The sequence below is a fragment of the Podarcis gaigeae genome (genome assembly GCF_964106915.1).
Source record: "Podarcis gaigeae genome assembly, chromosome: 3".
Taxonomy (NCBI): Eukaryota; Metazoa; Chordata; class Lepidosauria; order Squamata; family Lacertidae; genus Podarcis; species Podarcis gaigeae.
In genome coordinates this window covers 41,160,381-41,173,764 of record NC_139680.1, presented here as the reverse complement: position 1 = coordinate 41,173,764, position 13,384 = coordinate 41,160,381, and the positions used below count along the sequence as shown (strand labels likewise).

At 38.9% G+C, this 13,384-nt stretch overlaps 2 protein-coding genes across 10 annotated transcripts in view; one reads left to right on the top strand and one right to left on the bottom strand.

The window, feature by feature from the left end:
- The window catches only part of ME1 (malic enzyme 1), a 118,257-nt gene that overhangs the window by 16,628 nt on the left and 88,245 nt on the right, over positions 1–13,384 (top strand). For all 3 annotated transcript variants that reach the window (XM_083730388.1, XM_083730387.1, XM_083730389.1), the window contains 2 exons: positions 6,742–6,875; positions 11,045–11,194. In XM_083730388.1, the coding sequence (XP_083586514.1) occupies positions 6,742–6,875; positions 11,045–11,194 (284 nt within the window). The remainder of the gene's footprint in view (positions 1–6,741; positions 6,876–11,044; positions 11,195–13,384) is intronic.
- The window catches only part of PRSS35 (serine protease 35), a 152,954-nt gene that overhangs the window by 56,216 nt on the left and 83,354 nt on the right, over positions 1–13,384 (bottom strand). The gene's annotated exons all lie outside the window — the stretch shown is intronic.

Below are 13,384 nucleotides of genomic sequence, written 5' to 3'. Positions count from 1 at the left end.
CTTACAAGACAAGTATTTCAAAAATACAAAAATGTGTCATTTTTGTAGGGTCAGGGCTCCACAACTTCCCATGTCAAATTGCCAATGTCAGCAATGTCCCCCCCCCCCCCCAATCCCATTTCAGGCAATCTGTCCTCTGTGGTGGAGAAGTGGAGGAGTCTGTTTTCCTTTGCACTAGAGAGGCAAAAGCAGCATGAAGACTCATGCTGCTCTTACTTTCTGCTTTTCCAAATCCCCATGAAAAAGGAAACCAGCACACAGGACTTGGGGAAAGGGCAGGGTCTTGTTTTACACCACACAAAGATGATTCCAAGGGCTAACAGATCCTCCCTTGCAAATGTTTCTTGCTACTGCAGCTTTCTGTCACAATACGTTATAGTCCTATACAGTATTGCACTAATGAAAGTCTCCCTCCCTTTAATAATGGTCTGCAATTCTTTTGCCTCCTTTCCCCCCAAAATGTTTTCTAGGTCCAGGCTCTGTACATGACCCCCAGAATAATTTCAGGCAGTCTAATTTCAAAAGCCCTCTACAAGTAATCAGTTCAGACCTTTGGTGAGAGTGTTCTGTCCCTGCCCTTGCAATGTGCTGAATGAGGAGATTATACTTAAAGTTCCTCTTTCTATGACTGCTCTAAGCTTTGCCTTGGATACCTTGCTAAAGATACCACAGGTCATCCAGTATTATCTGCTGTGAAACACACAAATTGTCATGGGCTTCTATTTGCAGATTTCCTTTTATATTTCTTAGTTCAACCTTTCTGGCCTTTAAAAAATATTGCAAATACCTTCTATGCATGCAGGCATTTCATAGCTAAGGATAAGCATCTAGGACAGTGTGTGACTGGAATATTAAGCTGTAACTCCTTCTTAAATATGGATATTTAAAATATTGAATATTTAAAAGTGGTTTTAAGCTGTCCTGCATTCCTTCGGAATGCGTGGAGGAACCCTTGAAATAAGGAAACACTCTGCTTTTGAATACTTAGTTCAGAGAAGACAGAGGCCCCAACTTGGAACTTAAATATTTACCAAGGCAGTTTTCGTTTTCATTCAAACGGAATCCTATTTTGTTCTTCCCTTTCATTATTCTCTCTCATCATAGCAGATAAATTAAAAATAAGCAAGGTGTATATTTGCATGTTTGAAGATTCTGAGTTTATGACAAGCTGAACCATATTACAGTGGTACCTCTAGATGCCAACGGGATCTGTTCCGGAGCCCCGTTCGCATCTAGAAGCAAACGTAACCAGTGATGGCACGTCTGCGCACGCGCGTGTCGCTTTTTGCAGCTTCTGCGCATGCGCATGATGTCATTTTGAGTGTCTGTGCATGCGCAAGTGGCAAAACCCGAAAGTAACGTGCTCCGTTACTTCCGGGTTGCCGCGGAGCGCAACTTGAACGTGCTCATCCCGAAACACATTCAACCCGAGGTATGACTGTATAGATTTCAACAGGTTACCCTATTGAGAACAGCTGTTTATAGACAGATAATGGTGTGACCATGAGGAAGCTGACCAGGGAAACAGGATTGCATGCTCCAGACTTGAATAAGGTCAAGCCACTCACCAACTGGAATATCTGCATTTTGTCCCTTGTTGGTGAGAGGCTTTAAAAACTTCAGCGCTGGTTCTGTGATATCAGGGACTCTTGGGGATAACACCCTCAGTGGGCCCACTTAACCTGGAAGAGACAGACCTGCAAACTGATAATCTTAGGCTATATCTGATCTTCTTGAGTGCTCTGTACAAAGGGGAAATCGTTTCACTGTTTGAGTGGTGGGCTCTCTGCTGGTCTTGAAAAACATTCACCGCCAATGGGGTCAAAAAAGCTTCATATGTGGCTAATACATCTTTCTTTTCAGAGCTCACCAAGGCCTTGCCCAGAACCTGCATTCAGGCCATTGCTAAACCCTGGGACATGGAAAGAACCGTTTGTGCAAAGTGCCTTCCCCACATTACTAAGTATACACAGCTCACTCCTTTGTTCAGGCTTAGGCCCCACATCCATTCCCTTGAACAAACTAATAACATTAACACTGGTAGCTGGATATAAGAATAGCTACATTGTAATGTTGTGTTGATTATTAGTGTTCTGGTTTAACAGCTTTCTACATAATCTGAGATTTTAGAATTGAGTCACACTGTCATAGTTACAAAAAATATTATGGTCCTGATGTTCAAGGAGCCCTTCTACACCATTGGTTGGAGCCTGGCACTGATAATGCCAAGGTTGCAGGTTTGATGCCCGTAAGGGACAACTGCACATTCCTGCATTACAGGGGGTTGGACTAGGTGATCCTTAGGGTCCCTTCCAACTCTATGATTCTGTGATTCTACCTATGGCCCCTGGGGGTCACTAAGACAGTCACTCATGTCGTGCTTACCAGTCTTCACAATACCTGCTGTTAATACTTCTAAGTTAAAGAGATCTGAAGAGTAGGAACCTGCCTCTTTTTCAAGGATGGCTAACATATGACTACAACTCCCACAATCTCTTTCCATTGACCATGCTGGCTGGGGCTCATGGGGCTTAGAGTCCCGCAACATCAGCTAGCTCTATATTTTTAGTTGTGTATATCAACACAAGACACATAACCTAGTTTATCCTAAATTGTGTCAGTCTTTAAGGTGCCATAAGACACTTTTTTTTGCTGCAGCTGATAAATGTGTGACTACCTCTTTTGAATTTGTCAGTTGATGTACCCAAGTAGCACCATTAAACTCTTGGCAGAATCAAATATTTTGTTATCATGTACCAACATGCCTTCCTAGGAACAGAAAATACCTCAAAGTTCTAATTTCAACTTGTTTATGTTTCTCTTTTCTCTATTACTCAAATAGCCTTTGGAAATAAACATTTTTGAAAATTCAAGGGTTCCCCCAGGTTTCTACTTCCAAAGTTTTTGTTTACGTTGAAAATAGCTGCAGTCTTGGAAATCATAATCAACTTGTGATAAAGAACCCAAAGATTGAGAGGGATATGTGGTAATGTAATGTTTTCTATTTTGCTTTCCAATAAATAGTATAGAACCCAAGATACTAGCTTACAGCTTTATTCTCACATCAGTGGTAGCTTTCTGTATCCCGTTTATTTTGTCTGTATTCCATAGGATGTTGCTTGTCTTGCACAAACTGTTTGCACCCTGATTGGCAAATTGTATTGGCAGATTTGCTTGTGGCAGAGGCTATAGAGCAACTAGTTTCACAACATCCTTATGTTATCTTTTCATCCTAAGCATGTAATACTGATGTATAAAGACTCAGGTTGGGCTGTTGGTCCCTTTTATAGGCAATATAAATGGTTTGTGGTTCAGATACTAAGCATCATCTTCTGCAACAACTTCAAACTCAGGGATGAAATATAAAGTTGAATCTATCTTGTAAAAAATATAGGAACCTGATTTGGTTTCTCTGTGTTGTAAAGGCCTTCTGTGAGCAAAACTTTGCTTCTGCAAAAGGAAACGCCTTCCATTCAATTCAAAGAACAAAACATTTGGATCCAACTTACTGTTTTTAGAGAATTCCACAAAAAGTACACTTTTTAAATCTTCAGAATTGTTTATATTTGAATTTCTCCTCCACCCGACCCTACTCCCAAAAAGTTTTGTACATTTGTAATGATAAATTTCTACTGTTGATATAAATGTGACATGTTAGTCACGGTGTGACTTGTTTGACAGACTTCAGTGGGAGTGACAGACAGCTAACTTAGTCTAGATCTGACCCATTTATTCTTTTGTTTCATATGTAAAATGCTCTTTTGCTTCAGTTGCTGCTGTGCTCTTGGAAAGGTTGTTGTAGAATTTCTGTCTTTCAGCCCAGTTATTTTATATCTTAACCATCATTTGTATTTTTTAAAAAAACTTTCCATAATTTTCAGTGTCAGTGAATTGCATTTGTATATGTAGTATTTGTTTACCAGAAGACTTCCATAAATATGTTTTCTTTAGTTGCTGACCAAATCTAATTTATGTACAATGTAGGCGGCTTGGAATGTTCAGTGCCCACTCGTACGTTGAGCACTTCAGTCTATGGGAAGTAGAATTGGAGAAGAAATGCTAGATTAGAGAGAGAATATAATTGTCTTTTTCATAAAAGTGTGCCTATTGACCATTGCTGTATTAAAGTGATGCTTTTAAAATGGTAAAAAAAATGAGGCAGTGTGGGGATATATTTAATTGTGTTTTTACATATTTATGCACAGTAGTTAGTTTCTAGAAGCGCCAAAACTTGGTTTGAGGAGGTTCTGAGTAAGATGCCTTCTGAGGGAACCCTGGACCAACTTGGTGGGTTCTCTGCATTACCCTAGTGACAATGTGAATGTTTAAAGTTTTTGTATCAAACTATTATATATTTTATTGAATAACATTGTATACATTGCAACAGCCTTTGGCTATAAGCAGTAAACTTGACTGACTGACTGGCATTAGCCTAGTGGCTCAGTTTCCAGGTTTGTCAGAGGTGGTGGTGGGCTGTGATTCTTGTTTTGATTTTTTTGCTCATTTTTACTATGGCTGTGGTGTATTGCAAAGCACTGGCCAAGACTGTAGTCACCCACTTACTACTTTCCCTCAGAATGCCCTGAAGATGTAGGGCCTAGAGGCATTCTGGGAAAAATTGAGAAAGGGAATGAAGGGAATGGAGCAATGCTTTTTAGGACTGAACCTTTGCCATTTCCCTCTCATTTGTCCTGTTCCAGACAAGCTGTTTATTGAGCATTCATCATGACTTGTGTCCCCATTATTTGCTTGTAGATTATGTGATGTTGCTGTTTATATAACATTTCTTCATTGCTCTGAGGCTATATAATGCCACCTGATGTTGTTGTTATTCCACACTTTCCTATCACTTTTCTTATTACCACTTTTTTAAAAAGCGGGTTTGTTGCACAAGGGCATCAAATCCACTTTAATTGCACAGCCTAAATTTGCTGGTATATGAATTTCCAGCGACAGTCTGGAAGCAGCCAAGTTCATATAATCTCTCAATAGGTAGTAAAGCATTCATCAAACTTTGTAAGAAGAAAATTCATACTATTTACACATACATTTTTATGCAGAGTCTCAGAAGCAAAAGCAATGTATATCTCAAGTTCCCCATATTCTTTAAAATGTGATGATGTGAAAGTAAAAAATGTGCAGGCCAAGTAATAAGGTGCTCCCATTCCATATACAGTACAGTATGTAGATTTAAAGTCTGTCTGGAGCTGACTAAAATAATTGAACACTAGACATAAGAACTGCAGTGATATGTGGAAAATATGTTCACCTCTGAGACCTCTGAATATTTTTTAATAACATGATATGGCTGCCTGTGGTGTGAACTTCTGTCATACTCCAGGAGTTAAAATATAATTTCCTAAAAGAGTTTTAAAAATTATGTTATTATTAAAACTATGCTAAATAATTTTAATATCTGAAATTTTCACATTCTTTCCATTTTCAATATTTGGTCATCTTTGGGATGCTTGAAAAAAACATGAAATCAAAAGATAATAAAACTATTTTGATATTCCAGATGTTTTGTATTAATATGAATGTTTTTCTCAATTGTCTTGCTATAGCAACCTTAAGCCAGTAGTTTATTCTAAAACTAGGATTTAAAAAAAATGTTTTTGAGAATATTGGTCTTCATCTTACATGTTACAACATGCAAAAGATTTGTGCAACCATAGCTAAAGTGGATCTCTGCAGCAGCCTAATCTTCTCCAAAGGAATAAAAAGGGGGAGGGAGAAACTGTATGCTTACAATTTGATCAGGGGTTCTCAAAATTCTTGTAGTTCAGAAAAGTGATGGGAAAATACATTGAAAATTGTGAGATGAATGAATGACTAACAGGAACACATGTGAACTCCCTGCAAGGAAATCAGAATAAATGCAGTATAAATGATCTTTGTCGTATAACATCCAAACAAACAAATCAAAATGAATGGCTAATAAAACTGGCAGTAATCTATTCTCTGCACAAGCTTTGTGAAAGGAAATCAGTATGACTCCTCAATAAACAGGAGTCATTAGTAATCACCTGCCCATAGAGACTACAGTATTTTTAAAAGTAAAATTTGCAATGTTCCATCTCATTGGGCAAAAATCCCTTTTTGTAACTCAGATTCTATCATACATTGTTTTGGAAAACAAATGGAACTATCTATATTCCATTATGTCTTGTGCTCTGGAAACATTGTGAATGATGTATGTGAGTGTATTCAGTTCTGAATTAGAGCCTGACAAGCAGCATCCATGCAGCAGGTCAATTATGCATAAGTATTGCAGCTTTATGTAGTGAAAGCAGGGTAGGATTGTATGCACTTTTTCATGGTACCTTGACAGTTTCTGTCTGGCATACAACAGACTTACCTGCTTTACAATAGAAAGGGTAAAATCTTTACAGGTAGGTGTCAGCTGTGTTTTATAATAGATCTTTTATATCTTAGAGTTTCATTATATTATCTGGACGCATTTAAACTGCAAAAAGGATCCATTTCTATAAGTTTGGAGGAAACATTTTTATACAGTGTTAAGGGGGGAAATATAGGTACTTTTGAAAGGATGTATTATAAGCTCATATCATGAAGCAAGTTTAATAATATTTAAAAATTTGTTGGCTTCAGATTTTTAAAACTTGGGCGTATATAGAGATGCATGTATGTTGTGTATTGTGGTTCTCTCTAACAAACTAACTATCATTGCATTTTAAATGTATCTTCTTTTCAATAAACACTTTTCTCCTCTCTGTAAAGGGTCTGGCTTTCACCCTGCAAGAGAGACAACAGCTGAATATTCATGGACTGCTACCTCCTTGTTTTCTTAGTCAAGAAGTTCAAGTTTTAAGGGTTCTTAGAAACTTTGAAAGACAAGCATCTGACCTGGACAGGTAAAGTTTGAACTTGTATCATTTGTAAGGGAATCAGATAATTTGTTTTTTAAAAGTGCTTTTAGGGAAAATATGACAAATGCTGACATTCAACCAGTTATACCGTATTGGCCTGAATATAATCTGCACTCCCCCCCCAAAAAATTCCAACCATGAAAAGTTAAAGTGTGGCTTATATTTGCAACCATATAAAAATTATCCAGTATGTAGCCAGGAGCTTGGGGCAAAAAGTGCCAGGAGTGTGGCGTAGTCCCCTGTCATCTCCCCCAAGGCCGGGAACGGAGAGAGTGAGGAAGGTGGAAAGCCTGCTGGCAACACAGTGCAGCCCCCCCCCCCCCAGTATGCAGCTAGGAGCGCAGGGCAAACAGCGCCAGGAACACGGCAAAGCAGCGTAGTACCAAGGCCAGAAAGGGAGAGAGTGAGGAAGGGGGCGGCTTATATTCGGGTATTGACTCCCCTCTCCCTAAGGTTTAAATGTGCGGCTTATATTCAGGTGTGACGTACGGTATATTTGGGCCAATACGGTAAATTTCTTCATACTTCTGTTATCCATAGTGGCCTCATGTGCAACTGAGAGATGACACCCTTTGTTTATAGTTTGTACAAATATAATGCAAGATAAATTAAAGGAGGTCTTCACTTTCTGCACATTTACAAGAACAGCCTCTCTTTGGTCAGCATAGCTAAACAAGGATTGATACAATTTATTGGGTGTTCATCTCAACACCTGAGCTCACACAAAAGAACTTAAACCAGGGGTCAGCAACCTTTTTCTATATTTTGGACTATATTTTGGTGGGGGGGGGAATGAATGAGTTCATAAAAGGTAAAGGTACCCCTGCCCGTACGGGCCAGTCTTGACAGACTCTGGGGTTGTGCGCCCATCTCACTTAAGAGGCCAGGGGCCAGCGCTGTCCGGAGACACTTCTGGGTCACATGGCCAGCATGACAAGCTGCATCTGGCGAGCCAGAGCCGCACACGGAAACGCCGTTTACCTTCCCGCTGGTAAGCGGTCCCTATTTATCTACTTGCACCCGGAGGTGCTTTCGAACTGCTAGGTTGGCAGGCGCTGGGACCGAGCAGCGGGAGCGCACCCCGCTGCAGGGATTCGAACCGCCAACCTTTCGATCGGCAAGTCCTAGGCACTGAGGCTTTTACCCACAGCGCCACCTGCGTCCCTAGAATGAGTTAATATGGCCCACAAATAACTCAGAGATGCATTTTAAATACTCATGTAAAAACACACTGTCCGTTGGCCAGATTGAGAAGGCGATTGGGCCGCATCTGGCCCACAGACCTTAGGTTGCCTACCTCTGACTTAAACAATGATTTATGCTGCCATAATTACCAGGTGGTTGACAGTGTGATCTGCATATACAGACATTTGATTTACAAATCACAGTGGCCAGTGTCCTCATGTTAACTTGATAATTATGCAATTCTTCAGCACAATGGACTGTTTGAGGAGGTTGAAAAGAGCAACATGATAGGAACAGAGAGAAGCACTGCATGCTTGGGCATTTTCCAAAGAGTGTGCTGAGCACCTCTTTCTGAACAAGAACACTGAGCATGGAATTGTATGTGCACGAACAGCCGCTCACCCTGATTAGTAGCCAATTATATGGTAATTTAAGTCTAAACATTGATAATTTTGTTGAGCAGTTGACAGAACTGGTGTTTGCACTAAAAATTAAAGCACCATTTGAAAAATATGTGTGAAATGCTTAATTATGGAATAAAAAAGCATGTATTGGCTTGTTTGGAGGTGTTTTTAATATTGCTAGTATAAATGTAAGAAGTATAGGCATGTAAAATCTTTGACATGCCTGTAAAGGTACATCCTGATGCACACTGCAGTGTTTTCAGTGGAATACTCTCTTTGTCACACATACAAGGGCACATTTCATTGTACGTACTGCAGTGCAGATATAGCATCCACAATGGATATGGAAGTGCATCTTATTTACTCTTATTTACAATTCTATGTGAAGCTGTTTCCCTTTAGCTTATTTGACAGGCTACACCAGTTTTGCATTAAGCTGCTCACTGCTCTCTGCTGCCATCATTTGGTAGGAGTTTTGGAGTAACATGCATATGTAACTATTGGTTCCTGTGGTTTTGAAGGGGATGATGTTTCCCACAAGTTGCTTCAAACCCCCACCCACCCACTGGGAGTAGGAGAGGCCTGACCCCCCCTCTTTTTCTCCATGCAGTGCATCAGCTTTACTAGTAGAGGGTCTTTATGATATATGCACAGCACCAGTACGGAACCATTTAAATTAAGAGTCAGGTTTGCTTCTGTTCTTAACATGAAGGACTATATCCACTTGTGGCAGCCTGTTTGTTCAACAGTGGTTTCATAAATGGGAATTTTTGGTTTAGTGAACCAACCAAATCCAGTGGGAGTTTTGTGCTTGTGAAAGATGTTGCATGACCACTTGGCACAACTCGTATAATTATATTTGGTGGCAGTTAAGCTGGGCACAACAACTTCAAGTCTCAACCTTCTTGTGCTAACATTGTGTTGGATGTCACTTTATTTCTGTAGTTGCTTGCTTATTTTTTATTTGGTGGCAGATGAGATATGGGACAAAAATCCAAACTTTTCTTGCATTTATATTTTTTAAGGGTATTCCCTAAAAAAGCAAGCAAGCAAGAAAAAAAAATTCCACTAGTCTTTTCCACATACTTTGCTGAAAAGATCACTTTTGCAGGATCTGCAGTCCCAGTTTTTTTCCTAAAGAAATGCATAGGAGAATGAAATATTATTAGGGGTTTAAATAGAAGCAGCTGGTTTTGGAAAATGAAGAAATAAAACGAAAGTGGGCAACTGTTCAGAAAAAGACTGTGTTTCAGCCCTCTCCTCTGGCTGCTATGCATGCCTGAACTGTCTGGCATAGTCTGCATTAGGTTATGCATAATACATTCTCCACCTGTCATTTTCCTATAGAAATGAAATGGTGTGTCCAAAAGGTTCATCCAGAAAAACTACATATTGTTCAGAATGAAAGATTATTAACTTGGTTGCTTTAGAGAGGGAAACCCTCCTGGATTTCAAATGTGTCTAAGACAGAGATGGAGGGGAGGTAAAAGTATTCATTGGACATGAAATAATGCACGTCTGGCAAACAATTCTGAAAATACCTAGGAAAAAATGAATGTGCAAAATGTTAGTTATTTTCCCATTTGATGGATAAAATGTTTATAATGGAAATTTTACACTGCAATTATATACCTTTATTATCTGACACGTCTGGCCAGTGTCCAAATGAGCTTCTGCATTTGCAGTGGATATGATATGAAAGGCACAGAAATACAAGCAGCATCCTTGTTGAACATAAATGGGTTTGGGTCTAATCATTTTCTGATGCGGGACCACATGAGAAGCCTGTGTACTCTTCACCTTAAATTCTCTTGGAGAAGGTGGGAGAAAATGTAATCAATGAATAAAGCAAATGAAAAAGAAGCTTTAGAGGACCTTCCTTTAGGTCACAGCTGCCAAGCACTGCTAACAGGTTGCTTCAGAAAGTCTCAGGACCTTTTGGAGCAACTGAATGGACTTAAGTATTAATTGGGGGAGGGGGGAGGTAAAAAAAGAGATAGCAGAATCATCATAGCAACCTTCCCAAACTTAACAGAGCAGTAGACACAGACAAATTATAGTTTCCAGGGGTGGCTAACCTGTGGCCTTGCATATATTGTGGGACTGCAACTGCTACCAGCTCCAGCCAACATGGCTAGGGGTCAAGGATGAAGGGAGCTGGGATTCCAGCAACGTTTGGAAGGCCAAACCACTTTCCAAACTACTGGTTAGCCACCCTTGGTTTATTAGAGTATATAATTGTGTAACAATTTGCATTCAAACTAGTGTTATTATTTATTTTCTGTCACCAAAGATATACTGTAAGGGGAATAAATTAAAGATAATAAAAATAATAAAATTGTTATGCCACATAATGTCACATTTCCTGAGGCTTTTATTTCAATATGTGTTTTTTTCATTTCAAGTCTGGTGGTGATATGCTATAGTTTTATGTGCCTTGAACTTGAAAGAGACATCCTTTCAGAGATGAAAAATAGCTTTAATTGAAAAAATACCTATGTATATCTGATTCACTTTTGGTCTACATCTAGATGACTGTATAATTATATAATTCATTTTTCACAGATATATTCTGCTGATGAGCCTTCAGGATCGAAATGAAAAACTATTCTATAAAGTGCTGACTTCTGATATTGAAAGATTTATGCCTATTGTTTATACTCCCACTGTGGGTCTGGCATGCCAACAATATGGTATAGCATTTCGGAGGCCAAGGTATGTAAGGCTATCCTTCACATACAAGTAATTGTATCTTTCTTCCTTTTGGCTGGTTTCTGCTCCCTCCGCCACAGCATAGTTGAGTGTAATCCAAAACTGGAATCATTAGGATAATTCAAACTACATTAAGTGTACTTTTAGCATAGGTAAACTGTAATTTGTGTTGCACTACAAAAATAAACTGGTACTTCAGTGTTTTAATCATTCCTATATTTTTTTTTAACATTGCCGAATTGAACTAGACTTGTTGAAGGACCAATATTGTATGTTAATAAAAGGTAAAATAAAATATCCAACATTGATTTAATAATTTGAAAAATGTTAGCACTGTTAATGACAAGGGTGGATTACAGTTTCAAAATAAAAATTACAAAGGTCTGATTTTTGTAATTTATTTTTCTGTACAAATGTTGAAAGGAGAACTCTTAAAATCACTTTAAGATGCTATTATTGCCCTTGGCAACATCAGGCAGCCTCTGCAGTTCACATTTATTTTCCTTCCAGTTGTGTTGGTAGCCAAGTTTTTTCTTTCTTTCATTTTATCAGAGTTTTCTCATAGTATATTTATACAGTATCACTGTTTACAGTGATTCCCTTGGTTCTCTTTTAAGGGGCTATAAACTCCACTACTGAAATGTTTGAGCAACACAATGCGTAAAATGCTCAGAAGTCAATATTTTTATACTTCATCTTAAAGGGAAAGATCTGCTGCTGTTTATGAATTTATAATCACTTCTGAAAATAAGTGAATTCATAATACTAATGGTAATTGTAATTCCTTATTCTAATCAGGGTTTTATAATTGTTGTATTAATGCTAGAAATATGAAGGAAACAACCCTACAAAGCACTCTTTCATTTTTGACTCTCTGATTGGTAACCTGAATCAGTTGAATTCCAGTGATGTGTGTGTGATATTATTGTGTTAAAAAAATTTGCATAATTTGCACTATATTGTCCTGGATAAATATGTATTATTGTTTTAAATGCTGTGATAGCAATAATTTGATAGTTGGGTGAATGAGGGCAGGGCTTTGGAACATTTTATGCTTCTTTGAGAAGAAAAAAAGTGCCACATGGAGCAGGCACTTTCCAGCACTGAAAAATATTCTGGTTAAGAACACCTTTCTGCCCCACATCACTGATTAAGGGAAAGGAGTGCCGAGATCCAGGCCAGCTCTGCGAGCTTGTGTTTCTGGAAGTGGCGGGCTCCCAACATTCTGTGCATTATTGACCTTGGAAGGAGCAGGAAGCCTAGGAGGAAGCACTTTCCTGGTCCATCTGATCCAGAATTGGATAGGACCTTGGAGACAGTCAGATTTCCACCCCATGATCAGGATCTAGATGTGGTGTGAAATAGCTAGTGCTTTTCTCTTCCTCTTTTTGAAGTCACCGGCTCTCATTTGTCTCCTTCTTTGAGTAAAATATCTTCCATTGAACCTTATGATATTAAACTACCCACAGCCACTATATCTCCACCATTATGTTGATTTGCACAGAAACAACATATTTCAGGCTAAACTCCCATGCCAGCTGGAACTTGGTTCTGGCAGCTCTCAGATGGGTGCCATTGCCATTATAAGAGAACAAGGGAGGCGTTCATGGTGAGTTTTGGCACCTCTTTTTTCTTGTAAAATAGCACTGCTGTCTGCTCCAAGGAAATGACTGCTGTGGAGCAAGTACTCAGATATCTGAGGTCATCAGAGTAGAGCGTGATTGTATATTTCTAAGAGGCCAGTGGACTTTTCCTTTCCCAGGGCTACCTCCTGTGCTTAACTAGGATTGTTATTATTTATTATTACATTTATATCCCATCTCTCCTCCAAGGAGCTCAAGGTGGTGTACATGATTCTTCTCCATCTCCATTTTATCCTCATAATAGCCCTGCGAATTAGGTCAGGTCAGCATCATGCTGTGCAAATCTGTCTATTGTGTTACAGTTGTACACTGAGTTTTTATATAATCAAGTATGGTGTGTTACGTTGTTCAAAATGTGAATGAAGCTGCATATGTAGTGTTTAACTGAAAATATAGGTTAGTTACTAGCATGTTTCTGAGCATTTAGCTTTATTGAGGGCTTTTGACATAATAGAATTTATTTCCAGCTTTTGCCTCATGCCCATATTATTTTTTAAATATCATTCCCCCCTTCTCATGAACCTGTTTTAACTGTCCATCCCATAAACCA